General features: G+C 42.0%; 2 protein-coding genes across 4 annotated transcripts in view; one reads left to right on the top strand and one right to left on the bottom strand.

The window, feature by feature from the left end:
• Nucleotides 1-3,552, bottom strand: part of cabin1 (calcineurin binding protein 1) — a 41,756-nt gene extending 38,204 nt beyond the window's left edge. For all 3 annotated transcript variants that reach the window (XM_049578070.1, XM_049578071.1, XM_049578072.1), the window contains exons 1-9: nt 3,379-3,552; nt 2,683-2,741; nt 2,435-2,527; nt 2,210-2,323; nt 1,629-1,763; nt 1,316-1,496; nt 1,091-1,220; nt 829-978; nt 170-477 (exon numbers count right to left, since the gene is read on the bottom strand). In XM_049578070.1, coding sequence (XP_049434027.1) covers nt 170-477; nt 829-978; nt 1,091-1,220; nt 1,316-1,496; nt 1,629-1,763; nt 2,210-2,323; nt 2,435-2,527; nt 2,683-2,685 — 1,114 coding nt within the window. In that variant the 5' untranslated portion in view covers nt 2,686-2,741; nt 3,379-3,552. The remainder of the gene's footprint in view (nt 1-169; nt 478-828; nt 979-1,090; nt 1,221-1,315; nt 1,497-1,628; nt 1,764-2,209; nt 2,324-2,434; nt 2,528-2,682; nt 2,742-3,378) is intronic.
• A 542-nt stretch (nt 3,553-4,094) lies between these two features.
• LOC125889855 (neurofilament light polypeptide-like) lies at nt 4,095-7,685 on the top strand. The gene is made up of 5 exons (XM_049578073.1): nt 4,095-4,198; nt 4,718-6,052; nt 6,253-6,377; nt 6,478-6,956; nt 7,046-7,685. The coding sequence occupies exons 2-5, from the start codon at nt 4,916-4,918 to the stop codon at nt 7,294-7,296; spliced, it is 1,992 nt and encodes a 663-aa protein (XP_049434030.1). The 5' UTR covers nt 4,095-4,198; nt 4,718-4,915; the 3' UTR covers nt 7,297-7,685.
• The last annotated feature ends 7,496 nt before the right edge of the window (nt 7,686-15,181 follow it).

Raw genomic sequence — 15,181 nt, 5'->3', positions numbered from 1 at the left:
ATATGTAAATAATACATTTGATGTCTGAATTATACTGTTTTAATCTTCGTTGAAATTGCCATTATTGAATGAAAAATAAAACATGTCAATATAACAGGTGATTCAAAACTCTTGTACAGCAGTGTATGTAGGCAGGCAAAGAATAAATTTCTCTTTATAAACAACTAACCAACAGGGGGAGCAGAGGTGGTGACCTCCACCGTGGTCTGGGCAGGGGTAATCTGAGGCTGAGTGCCGGGTTGAGGAAGCACAGCTGGCTCAGGGAGAGCCATCGGCGGCAGAGATGAGCTGGGGCTGCTGCTTAGCACTGTGGTCTGGCCCATACTGACGGGGCTGCTGGGTTGGGGGAGGTTCTGGAGGAAGTTTGGGTCACGGTACTCTGACAAGTCAATTCTGCGGCCGAGGCTGGGACGTGGTGGCTCGCATGTGGTCTGGTGTCTGTACATTGCAAGAAGGCTTTCGCCCACATGCTTCCATCTGAGAAAGAAAAACAACATTTCATTAATACTAGCTCAAATTGTCTTGAAAATAAGACAGCACTGATTTACTGGAAAAAATAATTAACATGAACAAAACCAGATATTAAAACCATCAGGAGTGAAGGTTAACAAAACTGAGCCCAATTTACAATTACTTCAATATAGGTGGAATTTTACATTAAATGTTTCCCATTTTTGCATTTTCTAGCTTTGCAAGACAGTTTTGTATGACTATTAATTGGTCTTTCCTTAAAGCAAATAACAAACGCCTAAATGTGACTATCATATTTTAAAATAAACCACCCAGACAGGAAAGACAAAAGCATAATCACAAAGACACAGCACTCACGAGAGGCAGCGGATGGGTTGAATCAGAACAAGGTCAGGTTTTGGTTCACATTGAGACAGAGCCTGTCTGCGCTTACGTAACTCCAGTGCCTCTTCCACAATGGATTTGTATTCCTCTATCTCCACGTCCACATAGTGAATAGACATGTCGCTGCAAATGACCCACATCACAACACAGAGGTTTGTCAGTGATGTGAAAGTACAATGCTGCAGCTACAGCACAATCTAAACAGATGAAGGGATAAAAAGGAAGCTGGCTTCACCATTTCATGAACATCTGCATCGTGTCCCTTTTCAGACAGGGCTGCTCCTTAAAGATTTTCTCCTTCAACACTAGGCCTTTAGTGTAGCAATGATCCCTCTCTAGGGCTTTGGCGATGAAGTACAAACAGCCTGGAAAAATGTATGCGGTTGACAGTTATTTTCTTTCTACACTTGATAATTAAAGAGAATACAGAGCAAAGAGCTTATGATGATGAATTACATACAGGTGTAGTCACTGAGTGTGTAGAGAATAGTTATGAGGTTGTCCAGGCAGGGCCAGTGGTCTGGGTTACAATGCAAACCCTCCTCAAAGGCATGTCGAGCCAGAGGAATGCGCACCAGTCGCACAGCCACCTGACCAATTTTGTACCACATGTTCACATCAGTGGAATCTAACATGACTGCCTGAGGAAAGGACAGAGCAGAAAATGTGGTATCATTTGCATCAAAATTATGCATTTAGTTGCATAAAACAGTCAAACGCCAACAATAATGAATAATAGGAGTATTAAACTGGCATTGTCTCATTTGCTTTACCTCCAAGTAAAACTCCATAGCAGTCTCCAGGTCATCACGTATGGCAGCCATTGTAGCCAAGTTTTTGAAAGTAGAATATTTCAACATCAGACCGGGATGCTTGAGCACCACTTTCTGATCATCCGAGGGCATGGCCTAAAATATTACAGAATACATTCAATTTGGCACCAAACCCAGATGCGTCTTAAGGCCGTCAACCAATATGAATGATAATGCTTACAGCTCCTGTACAAGGGCAGGATTTAAGTAAAGTTTTCAGAGGACTGAAAAAAAAAAACAACAAATGACTGTTGTAACGTGTGTGAAATATCTTAATGCTGAATACTGATCAGTATTTTCATTGCTCTGAATAAGAGCTGTTCGCCAAATGTTACATATTTGCATTATGATATCATAAGGGGATATTATAAGGGTAAATGAGTTTCCTTTGCATTATAAAAAGCAGCCATTTGTGGATATCATGCAGAACTCCGTCTGCACCCAAAGTAGTGATGGTTCATGCTGACTAAGTGGGGTGTGTTGCTGTGATTATGTGGGAGCATTGCAGCCGTTACAGGAATATATACTGTGTGATATTTTACCTCTTTGAGCAGTGGCGTTTTGAGAAGTTCATGATAGGCCTTGGCAGACTCTTCAAACTTGTCATGTTTCTGCAGATCTAAAGCTTTGTGGTATAAAGCAAATGCCTCGGCTTCCTGCGGACAGAAATAGAAGAAAATCAGACAACTTATTTAGATCTACAGAGGCAGAAGTCTGCATCAAGTGACAAGCCAAATTATGCTGATCCATCTGCATATGGTCTGTACCTGAGCCTCTTTAGTTTGACTCTTGTTACTTCTCAAAGGGTCTTGGGACTCATCAGCAGCTGTCGAAGCAGCATTCAGTGCTGCTATGCGAATCTGTAAAGACCAGCACAGAAAAACAGGCAAAGCCCTTTAGCAAGCAGATATGACTCAGGAGGGCAGGCTAGTAAAAACAACACAGTCTGCACAATCAGAAAGTGTATTGATGCAAGATAGCTACTGAGGATGCACTCAATGATTAACAGCCTTACCATTTTGCAATGTGGCAAGCACACCTTCCAAATTCACGGTTTGTGGCTTTTGACTGGATCTATAGAAAAGTGTGGAAACTGAATAATGAGAGTAAAATAAAAGCAGGCAAGACAACAACTCAGCAAGAAAATGTAACGTCACACATGGCTAAAACAATGTTATTTCCCCCTTCACCAGACAATAGGCTACAAAAAATAAACATATTTTCCAATGCCAGTCGAAAGCCTCTGTATTCTTCATTCAGTCTGTGTAGTTTTGGGAGTTTGTTGGAGCTTAACTTGCAGAGAGAAGAGCAAGACAACCGGCTGAAGTCAACTGCTAATCGAGACGGGGCTTGAGACCGAGTAACGTTAGCTAACCTCACCAAAATGCCACTCAAAACTTAGCCTGGTTAGCTTAGCTCTAAGGTGGGGTACTGCTACAGTTAGTACCCCTCAAGTATAAGTGCTAGCTTCATTGGAAAGTAACACAACCACAACTCGGACAGCAGGTGGTAAATATATCTTCCTGAGAGCAAATTCAACTGTAAGTAACGTTACTACCACCGCCACTGGCACGGTATATGAGTTAACGTTAGCTAACAGCTTACATTATTACCTCTGCTAGCTGATAGCACACATAGCTATGATAAGCTAACGATAGCTAACGAAACTGTTTCACCGGGTGACCATCACTTGCAGAGCTGGCCGACTTACCGCTCATTTCTGTTTCAACTGCATTTCTAACGTCGCTACAACTACAGCGAGGCGGCAGACTGTAACAACACTGCGATCATAAAGGGACATGAAGCACAGTGAAGTTTGAAACTTCATTTAATCATCTTCCTTTGTTGTTGTTACTGTTCGGAGCGTTTGCGTCACAGCGTGACATTTGCTACCCGCCATTTAGTAAAGTCGACACTCATTGGTCAAAACGCTTGTGGGCGTCTTCATGTAACCAATCATATATTGGGATATTAGATGAACCCACGCTAGCAATACACACTGCACTGATATGTCAGTTATCCTCAAAGGTAAATGCTTTTGGGTTAGTAATTGCAATTTTAATTTTAAAAAATGGTTGTTTTTTGGAAAGTAAAAAAAGAAATTAAAAACAATTTAACTTACACACGTGCACATGGCAATTCTGAAAACATCACGTTTTTAAACCTGTCAAAATTGTGTTGAAACATATTTTAAAGTACCAACTTCTTCATGGATATACTTTTAAATAATGGAAAGATGTAGCACAAAGATAATCAGACCGACAGCCTCTATAATCAATAGTCTACAGGAACAGTTTCCACTCTTCAGGGTTGTTTTCTGCAGTCCTAAACAATCCTAGTCAGTTCAGAAAGGTATAACGTTTCTCTATGATAAATCAACGTGAACAATATTCTGTCTTTTATTCAATTTTCAATCCAGCAACTGCATCCTATTGCCTGCAATGTTGCTTCAGCAGGGCACAACCTTGCTATAGTGTCTGAGACACCATGTTTCCATGTAGTTGATATGGACTTAATCAGGGAGTAACCAGGTAGGTTGCCCAGAAATCATAACTACATATACATATATGTAGGAATATATACATTAATGTACTCTTATATACTGTGTATGTATTGTCAGTATTTGTAGTCTGTAACCTGTGCAGTAAACAGACAACCACTAGAGGGCAAACGTTTATTTTATAATTCATGAAAATGTTTCCTGAGACTGAGGTGGTATTTTAATCACAGGATTGAACAAACTGTTTAATATCCAGCTGATTTGATATGCATTGGCTCACTGTGACACTTAATTGTGATATATAGAACGTAATAATATTGTTAATAATACTAATTCTAACACAGACAGGAGACAGGTGATGCCAAACAGTGCAAAGCAGTGTCATGTTTTACAAAAAGTGGGTTTCCTCCCCTCTTCTTGCATCAAGCAGTATTTCAAGAGTCTGTACAGTTGCATGACAGATACATTATGTCTTTGTCAGGATTTATGGGGGCAAATAGTAACGACTAATGCAGTTTTTGGGAGTAACACTGCACTGTTTTGTCCTCAGTGACCCTGTCTGTTGCAGTCCCTTGTTGCTCCACCGCCTATCCCCGCCTCCTCCATCCCACACACTCATCCTCTACCCACCCCATCTCTCCCTTGGCTGAGAGTGGCTGGCAGGCACCATTATCAATCGCTTCTGTCAGCATGCCTGCAAAAAATAGCTTACGTCACAGTCATTACTGGGTCTATAAAAGCCAGTGTAATGCAGATTCACTGTGCAGTCAGCCCAGCTATATTCCTAGACAGAGAGCAGCCCGTTTCTCAAGTCATGACTTCTAGCGGCTTTGACCCTTACTTCCCTTCTGCTTTCAAGAGGAGGGTAGTTGTGCGCAGTGCAGGATATGGAGCTGGAGGAGGGATAAGATCTAGGCCTGCCTACACCAGCCACTCTGCCCCAGTAACTTCCTATGCATCTTCACGCAGAAGTTATCCAACACACACCCGAGCTATTTCCAGCTACTCCTCTGTGCTTTCTGCTCCAGTGTCTGCAGCTGCCACTGAGCTTCGCCTTGACCAAGCAGCCCAGGTCAGCTCTGAGTTCAAAGCAATAAGGACCGAGGAGAAGGCTCAACTGCAGGACCTGAATGACCGCTTTGCAAGCTTCATTGAGAGGGTCCATGAACTGGAGCAGCAGAACAAGTTGCTGGAGACTGAACTCCTGCTGCTCAGGCAGAGGCAGACGGAGCCATCCAACCTTCGGGCCCTGTATGATTATGAGATCCGCCAGCTCCGTGCTGCTGTGGAAGAGGCCCGCCATGAGAAGCAAGCAGCCCAGCACCGCAAGGATGAGATGGAAAACGTGTTTAATAACATGCAAAAACGCTACGAGGATGAAGTGCTTGGCAGAGGGGAAGCAGAGGGTAGGCTAATGGATGCCAGGAAGGGAGCAGATGAAGCTATACTGGGTCGGGCTGAGCTTGAGAAAAGAGTTGAGAACCTGCTGGATGAGCTGGCCTTCCTGAAGCGCCTCTGTGAGAGTGAGACTGCCGAGCTGCAGGCCCAAATACAGTACAGCGCAGAGGTGTCAGTGGAGATGGATGTCGCCAAACCTGACCTATCCGCTGCTCTCCGTGACATCCGAGTCCAGTACGAGAAGCTGGCACATCGCAACCTTCAAGCAGCCGAAGAATGGTTCTGTGACAAGGTGAATGTGATGACAGTAAGCACTTCTCGCAACACAGAGAGTGCACGTAGCGCCAAAGATGAGGCTACAGAATACCGCCGGCTCCTCAAAGCTAGGACCCTGGAGATTGATGCCTGCCGTCAGATGAATCAAGCTCTAGAAAACCAACTACAGGACGTGGAGGAGAAACAGAGTGCTGAGATCTCTGCACTGCAGGTGAGTGACAAAAAAACATAAAGGAACAAGACTGCAAAAATCTCTGTGTTCTTTCTATGATTGAAAAAAGTGTATTATTTTGGCATTTGAAATGAGTCCATTAATTAAGCATGCAATGATACACTGAAGACTAGCTGAGATGTAAATTGCATCCAGCCAATAATGTGCCACTAACATGTCTCTTTATCTTTTCTATGCAGGATACAATAAGTCAACTGGAGGACGAGTTGAGAGCTAACAAGAATGACATGGCTCGCTACTTGAAGGACTATCAGGATCTCTTGAATGTGAAGATGGCCTTGGATATTGAGATTGCAGCCTACAGGTAAGTGACTTATATACTGTGCTGTAACTGTGGGATCTAAATGAATGCCAATGATTTAGCATATCATTTATTTGATGTTATGTGTGTCTCATCTTGTTAGGAACCTCCTTGAAGGAGAAGAAAACCGTTTAAATGTGGCGGCAGCAGGGTCCTTCAGCACTTACTGCCAGTCCATGTACACTGCTCCACCCTTCATCCACTCTCAGCTGAGCTCTGCAGCTCCGTACCTGCTGAGCTCCCGCTTCTATACTTCATCCCTCTCAACAGAGGAAACAATATCCGCAAGCCAAGCACAGCAGGCGGAGGCCACCGCTCCTGAAGAGGAGGAGGAGGAGGAGGAGAAGGAGGAAGAGGTGGAAGAGCAGGAGGAAGAGAAGGTGGAGGAGGAAGAGAAGGAGGAAGAAGAAGAGGGAGAAGAGAAGGAGGAAGAAGAAGAGGGAGAAGAGGAGGAGAAGGAAGAAGAGAAGGAGGAGGAGGCAGAGGAAGATAAGGGAGATGAGGGAGAGGAACAGGAAGAGGAGGAGGTGGAAGAAAAGGAGGAGGAAAAACAAGAAGGAGAGGAAGAAGCGGATGGAGAAGGTTAGTATGGTCATTTTCTTCAACTGATGTATTCATATGTATGTGTGGATTAATTCTAACTTTTTTACCCCCCTCAAATGTAAATGAAGAGGGAGAGGCAGAGGATGAAGAAAAAGAAGATGAGGAAAAAGGTGGAGAGGCGAGCCCAACTAAAGAGGAGGAGGAAGCTGAGCAGAAAGAGGATGATGCTGGGCAGAAAGAGGATGATGCTGAGCAGAAAGAGGAGGAAGGCGATGAAGGTGATGAAGGTGATGAAGAGAAGACGGAGGAAGAAACTGAAAAACCAGAGGAGGGGGAGGCCGATGAGAAAAATGGAAAAACAACAGAAAAAAAAGTTTAAATTTAAATGCTTAAAACAATACCTGCTAGCATTGTAGCTGAGGGATGTCTTCTCTGGTGCTCTCTAATTCAAACCAAATGAAAATCTCTTGAAATCCAGCAGTGACCAACAGCATGTACGCAAACTGTACCAGCAAAGAAACAAAACAATATAGAAGCTAATCAATAAACTGATGAAGACAGGATGTGACAAATGTCTGGAGTAGAAATTCTGCTTTGAGGAGAATTGTTTGCAAACACCTGTGTGCTTTACTGTCACCGATACATGCCTGTGCGACTGTCTGTATGTGCAGTACCAAGTTTGAGATGCCTTACTTCAAGTCCTCACTTAGTGCTTTAAAACCCATGATGTGCTGTGTTGAACTCCAATAAAGCCTTGAAGCCTTGTCAACCCAGAGCTGGCCTTGAGCTTTTCATTTGTACTTATGAACAGGAACAGTTGCAATGAGGTGTCAGATTGAATAACATTTAGCACAAATAAACACATTAGCAGGAAATTATATTCAATGTTCAAGCTCTGTGACTCACTTTCACAAGCAAGGATAGATAGTTGTACTTTCAGAGTGTTTCTCCCTCACCAGAATGTTAATGGAGGTTAATGGAAAAAATACATAAATGGCAGCCAAAGAGCATTTGGTTCTACCCATACTGATAAATCAGTCCACAATTGACTGGAAGGGAGGACTGCAGCAAAGTCAGCAAGTCTGGGTTGTTTTCTGTGAGCGAAAAAACACCAAGCCAACCTTTTGATATTAAAATGCATGAAAAAAAAAAAAACCCCATACACACACAAAAGAAAATCACAGTATATCAGACAGTATTAGGCTTCACATTTTCAACATGATCTGCAGATAAAGCCTCATTAGATTTCTCTTGTCTTGGCTTAACCAAAGTCTATAGGAAATGAGTTACAGTGGCATTTCTGTCTTTATCTCAAGTCAGCAGGTCGTCTCTCTGTGCCTACAGTCTCTGTGTGATCAGTGAGCTGACACCGGTGTTTTTCCTGCTGCCTCACCCACCATCCACATCACTGTCCATAAATCAGGGCACACTGAAACCTTTATGACTCAGCTTAGTCTGCTGCACCAAAGAATCTGGCTAAGTGTCAACTCACGCAGGACAGCTAGAGAGAGAGAGAGATGGCGGAGAGTGAGCAATTTCATTATTTCATTAGGGAGAGAGAGGTTGAGGAGGAATCGGGGAGAGAGTGAGAGGAGAAGCAGAAAAATATCTCGCTGCACTAAACCTTGACAGAGGACAGACGTTTTTTTTTTTTTTTAACCAAGCAAAGAGGTGGAGAGACCGGGGGCTTCCTTTAGGCATCTACAGAGATGCAATCCCTATCACACAAATGAACCCCAAACACGCACTCTATCTGTCTTGGCTTCTCACGTACACTTACACAAACACAACCAGGAGTGTATGTGGATTGGGAGCTTCTGTTTGATGTATCTGAAGCACGCTTTGAAATCTTGCATCATTTCATAATTGTAACATAACCTCACATTTTCTACATGTGGTACGTGTTATGGCACACCATGCATGTGTCAAAGCAATGCCCCAAAGTATATGCAATCTCTCTCCCACTCCATCCTCCTTGTCCTCAGTTTACCCCACCCTGAGCTAAACTACATTATCCTCCTCCTGCTGTTGCCACGGTAAGACCAGAGACGGTCCAAAGGAGCACTCAGTTTAATCACTAGAAATTCTACTTTGCTATGAATTTGGCTCCGCTTACTTACACCATTCACCACTCAAAGAGATAGCAATAATGTAAATGTTTCCTTATTGATTAAAAGTACACTAATGATGTATGACTGGCTGTATTTTAATACACAAACAACCCTGCAGACAGAATGCTGAAGTAGTGATAGCGCTCTCTTCACAAGAGATAACAGCAGCAGGATTTATAGATACTCCCTCAGGTACTCATATCACAGTGGCATACAGCTATTGGAGACTTGCAAGTGTGTGTGTGTGTGCAGTGTGTGTGTTGGTGCATGTCAGGGCACGGTGCGACACAGATCCACGGTAAACGCAGCATATCAAAGCAAAGCTGTATTATTTTTATCACATTTCATCTTTCAGTTATTGAGTTTCACCTCCTGTTTCATCTGTCACATTTTGGCTGTGAACGGACTGCTGTATAAATCTTACAACTCCCTCTGCCTCTTGTGGGCATGCGCTCTGTCAGAGGGAGGGAGGCCCATCACCGAGGCCCGCTGAGACCTCCCAGACATATGATGCTTTGATGAAAAACACAGAGCTGAAGGTGCAGCAGAAGACATCGAGAGTCACCCCCAGTGCTAAATTGAGCTAACTTGGTAAGCAAGCACCCCCTGCTTTTTGATTTTCCTTCACTCTAATGCTCTCCACATACACTCCACTGCAACATACCCATCAATGCTCTAGCTTGTTTTGACTGTGATGATCACTGATGAACACATTAAGGTGAACTGCATTGCCAGGAGTAGAGGTGGTATCCCTTCTACATTCCTTACCATGAGATCTTTGGATCATTATCCCCCTCCTTGATTTTTCTAATTCAAAAAAAAAAAAAAAAAAGGGTCCCCCCTCCTCGGGTAGCGCCTTAGGCAGCTGCCTAAAAGATCTGCCACTGCTTACCCCAAAATAAATGTGATGGCTTTCATGACTCCTACATGCAGGGTGATTACAGCATAGCAGGAAACACATTTCACATTTCTGATGGGTTTCATTATACTTCTTGACATTCATCTATTCCTAGAACTTAACAACATGTTGTCAATAGTCTGCCTTGGTCCCGGAGTCATGAAACATTGTCTGCATAAGGAGCAGAATATCAGCTTTCCATTACAACAAATGTGTATTACATTTCAGGAGGATGCAGAATGCAATGATGGACTGTTTTGGTCTCAATGTCAGAAATCTAATCTGCAAACCAGCAGCAACACTGGTTGTTATTTGCTTTTGTACTCTCATGGTATCATTTAAGTTGACATCCAAATTGATGTTGAGGTGAAATGCTGCACTGAAGCACAAGCAGCAGTAGAAAGGCATATATTTACATTCAATCTTAAAACGAATACTGGGGAACAGATTCACAGAGTTAATGCTTTCCATGTCTTTGAAAAGATGATACTTTAACCTTGAGAGAAGCACTTGTCATCTTGAGACTGTGTTTTTTTTTTTTAAATTGTAGGAGGGTGTGCACACTCCTTTCAGACTGCTAAGGCCCTGGTCCAGACAGTTATGGTGGTCACGCTGCAGTCTGCCTTTTTGCTTGTCAGACAGCCACGCTTTGTCTCCACAAAGAAAAGGAAGTCTCAGATAAGAGTTGTGGCTCCCTCTGCTGATGTCGGAGAATCACCTAATTAAAAGGCTCTGTCGAACGAGCCTTCACACTGGCCTGGAAGACAGCAGACAGCGACTATTTCATTTAAAAATGTGGCTCTCTCTTGCTCTAAAAATAGACACTCACTTCTCCTGGTGTACACATAGCCACAGTTTTCAGATGGCCTTATGTACCCACTGCATGGGTACAAAGGATGCTTCAGTGAGTCAGATGGAGACAAATGCGGGAGCCTCAGGGCCCATCTTTTCTCATGCATCACAACCTGGAAATGAGATGTTGGACTTGTGGATATAAATGTGCTACCCCAACTTACCTGCAGAAGACTGATTCTGTGATCACATGCATCAATGCTATATATTTCCCCCTGTCATGTCTATGTTTCTGCAGGCTGAGCTACAAGTGAGACCTCTCTGTGCAAAATAACACTTTATCTGGCCAGCCTGTACCTTTCTCACATCCAAAGATGTATCACATGCGGTACAAATGCAGAGAAATTCATGTAGGCGTCAATATTAGTGCAGAAAAATATTGACAGCTTGCATCATTACACAGTGACTGTGGTGACGCAGATCTGACGTCACGCAGCAGGAGCCAAACAAACATGTCTTTTAAGTGACATTTTGTAAAAAGTTGGATATTCCTGCAGCAAAAGTCAACAGAAAATCAACTTCTGCCTCAGGATGTTGAGTCCTTGTGCCCAGATAGTGCAATGACCTATCTGCACAGCATTGCAGGACGGGGCTATTACCTGATTCTGCTGCCAGACAGCCAGGTGGATGCCGAGGCCCAATTTGCCTCTGGCGTCATGCAGCCCTGGCAGTGGACCCATAAATCCATTAGGCCTTTTGTCTGCTTTTGTCTCAGCAATTGAACACCTCAGCGGGGGCTACAACCAGTGTTTAGAGCCCTACCACTCAGAAGTCTCTGAAGCATTGTAGTTCCCCGCATCATAGAAATCACAGTTCAGTGAGTTTAGTAATGTCAGCCACTGAAGTCAGCCACTGAATAACAGCGGAGTCAAGTCAGGTCAAGTTTTTATTCTAATGGTACATTTCATACATATGGATGCTTGATGTGCTTCGTCTTTGCTCATCCCATAAAATATAAAACACACACAGGCGTATGCGCTCAAGCATGTACGCACACAAAATAATCAAATGCTCTAGAGTGTAGGAAGGTGGATGGTAAATAGGGAGCATATTTCTTATTGTTCCAGCTGTCTGTCATGCTAAGTTTTCATTCATAATGTGTCTGTTTGGTGACACACTGAGAAACCCTTGGGCGAAGTAAACAGACAGGATGCCCTTGTTTCAGTACAAAAGCAGTGGCTTCATCTCTTTTTTTTAATCTACAATAACTAAAGCCCACACACACCACAACACATTTTCACTTTCAAGCAGAAAGTCAGCAATCAGGATTAACATTCCGTATCCGTATGTGCATCTGTTTCCATTTACCTCATACGTCCGTGCATAGGTGCACCTAGTCGGGGAGTTTTGATACAAGGATGCCTGAGACATAACACAATCTGATCCAAAAAAGAAGAAGATGGGAGTGAGGATCTCCAGTGAAGACTCAACCTGTCTGCTCCTATTGCTTATGGAGCATTCAACTCCGGATGAACTCTGGAGTTGAACTCTGCTTGTCAAGCTGTCACACACGCTAATGCGAGGCATGCATGCACTGACACACACACGCACACACACACACACACGCACACACACACACACACACACACACACACACACACACACACACACACCATTTTAATTGAATGATTTCTCTCTCAGGGTTCTGGTAGAGAATAGTTAAGTAACAGTTACAGAAGCACCTATTAAAAATATACCACAACAACAAGTTACATACTCTGGAGGCCTTATCAGGGACTGTCTATTGTATGCAATAGCACAAAGCAGTCAGGTGATGGCAATATTGTATTCCTTTTTGCAGATTTGATTGTTTTTAACTTTTAATAGCCCAAAAGCGACTCTTCACATTTAATAAAAAGTGTGAGCGCTTTCGCCAAAGGAATAAAGAGAATCAGAGGTGAAAAGGGCATGGGCAGATTTGAAGTCCCTTTACAATGAATTCTAATACTCAGCATGCACCTACAGCTCAGCGAGAAATAGGTCACAATAATCATGTGTAACAGCTCAAGCCATAACCTTGGAAATTCATCATATAGGTGCAAATACATTTCTAGTACCTGATTTTCAGGATGAGCTCAGGCAGTGTGTTTGAATCCTTCAGCTGTGTAGGATTTGTCAAACACACAGCAGAAAGAAAATATACTTCTGCATCTGAGACACGCACTTATTTCTCTGTGTAACTTCACTTCAGCATTATGTGTTGAAAAAAAGGGCAGCAATTCAAAAATGTTATTATCTAAAGGCATCATTTTAAAAATGTCTGTTTTCTTGATTATAGTTTGGCCAGTAAAAAGCCTCTCATAATGCTTTTTTGCTGCTGCCATATGTTCAATGGCTTTGTCCTTTGTAAAATGATAAGATTCGATAGTAGCTTTCAATCAGACTGCGTTGTGTTCTGTTAGCACTAATTCACCACAAGCCGTGTTTTAAAGCGCCCACATCACAAAAGATGGGGGAAAAAATGGACATCATTCTGCCAAAGGGAACAACAAAAGCATTGGATGGCTGAACATTATTGACAGCACCATTTGGCTGACCAGTGGCAGCAGAAAAAAAGCTCACACTCACACATATGATGGGCAAACAAAAGGCTAAGTAGACTACCAGATCTCAGCCAGCAGCTGTAAATTACTTTACTGGGTAGGTAAGGAGGATGGTGGGCGTTATTTGTAAGAAACTTTCTGTCCTGTAATTACATTTAAATTTAAGTCAATAGCCTCACTGATGGACAGGTTTAATACAGATGTTTTGGTTATTCTTCCATTTGCTTCCTAAAACAATTATAGCCTGCACAGTTACTTCAGCTATAGCCTTATGTGAGTATATAATTCCCAGGTCTAGTCCATTTATGCCTCAGACAAGGGTGACGTGAAGGGTGAAGTATGGTTTTACATCTTGCAGTTTTTAAATATTAGTAGCCACTCACCAAATATGTTGTTGCACTGCTGCTACAAATGTAGTTTACACATAACCAGTGTTATCTTTATAATCTTAATAACTGTTTGACTAATAATCAAAAACATTTTCACAGTAGTAGTTATTGCATTCCCGTAAAATGGGACAGAAAATTGAGCTAATATGGGACATTTGTCTCAAGTGAAACCAGCATATTTTTGGCTACAAGGTGCCATAAAATCCTGACTTCTTTTTTTTTTGTGCCACCCTGTCATATTGCAAACATTTTTGGTACTTTTGTCACTTACAAGATATTAAAGATGATGAAGTCAGTCCACATCAGCCAGAATAGTCTGGAATTAGCAATCACTGACACAGATGTGACATAACAGGAAAATCATTGCAGAAAAGTTAGATAATCCTTTTCAATAAAAAGCTAGATTACATAAATGTTTTTATGAAGCAATAACTGAACTGATAAATGGATTTAACCATTAAAAACAAACATGACTGTCCCATTTTACATGAACATGTCATCTGAGTGAGGTAGGGGTTCGTGATATGCTTCACAGTCCAAGGTTTCTAAAATATTTCACTCGGCAATACATTTTTTTCATAAAAATATAGCAAGGGAATGTCTAAAAGTAACATTTAAGTTAGTCTTCAGCATTTTAGGTGTTTCCTGGATGAATTAGGGAGTGTTCTTTACTTATCAGAGGTGAAGGGTGGCTGCTTTTTGTTTGTTTTTTTACCCTTCACATAGCTACAAATATTTTTCCTTAAGCCTCCTGAAGTAACTTAGGGTAAATGCATGACCTTCCCTCCACCATTAATTAGTTGTTGGATCTTAAAAAATGTACCCTTTGATGTTTGAAAATTAAAAGTTGAAGGCAAAATCCTGGAGTTGAAAAAGTCTTGTTTTTTCACTCTCAGCGTGCATGCTGTGAGTGCAAATGATTTATTTTTGACAAAATTGTGATTTTGATGAAATGTCACGATCTTAAACTCAGATTTTATTTTTTATTTTGGTCTGTCAGAAGCTATAGCCCCCCCATAATATGCTCAAGGACCTTTGGAAATTTGAAACGCCAATGATAATTTCTGTTCTTACAGTTTCTGGCTATGATAAATGGTGTAATTTTGGCTTATTTTTTTTTTAAAGAGAACATGCATGTTTTCATTTTAAATTCAGCAGTAAAATAAATACAAAATGCAGTCATTTCAAGTTGTATGCCCCTTCCCCGAGCCCAAAAAAAAGGACAATTCCCTTCTTAGTGCTTAGAAAGGTATTTGCACCACCCCTCCCCTCTCATAAATAACGAACAGTCCCCTACTAAGAAGCATCCCACTTTACCTGATTTCACCCCACCATAGTTCTCCTTTAAACCGGTTAATGTGAGCAGCAGCATGGAGTTTGCAACTCAATCTCATTTTAAATTAAAAACAATAACCTGGTGATAACTTATTTATAACACACCAGTGATTTATAACTCTGGTCTCAATTAATT

This window comes from Epinephelus fuscoguttatus, linkage group LG6, assembly GCF_011397635.1.
Source record: "Epinephelus fuscoguttatus linkage group LG6, E.fuscoguttatus.final_Chr_v1".
Classification (NCBI taxonomy): Eukaryota; Metazoa; Chordata; class Actinopteri; order Perciformes; family Serranidae; genus Epinephelus; species Epinephelus fuscoguttatus.
Note: the sequence above shows the minus strand (reverse complement) of the source record. Positions and strands in the feature narration are given on the sequence as shown.

Bases quoted from the DNA above. Each gene is read 5' to 3' on its own strand.
- LOC125889855 (XM_049578073.1), top strand. From the start codon at position 4,916: ATGCAGATTCACTGTGCAGTCAGCCCAGCTATATTCCTAGACAGAGAG. The intron at 6,053-6,252 runs GTGAGTGACAAA...TTTTCTATGCAG, and splicing joins CTGAGATCTCTGCACTGCAG to GATACAATAAGTCAACTGGA. The intron at 6,957-7,045 runs GTTAGTATGGTC...ATGTAAATGAAG, and splicing joins GGAAGAAGCGGATGGAGAAG to AGGGAGAGGCAGAGGATGAA.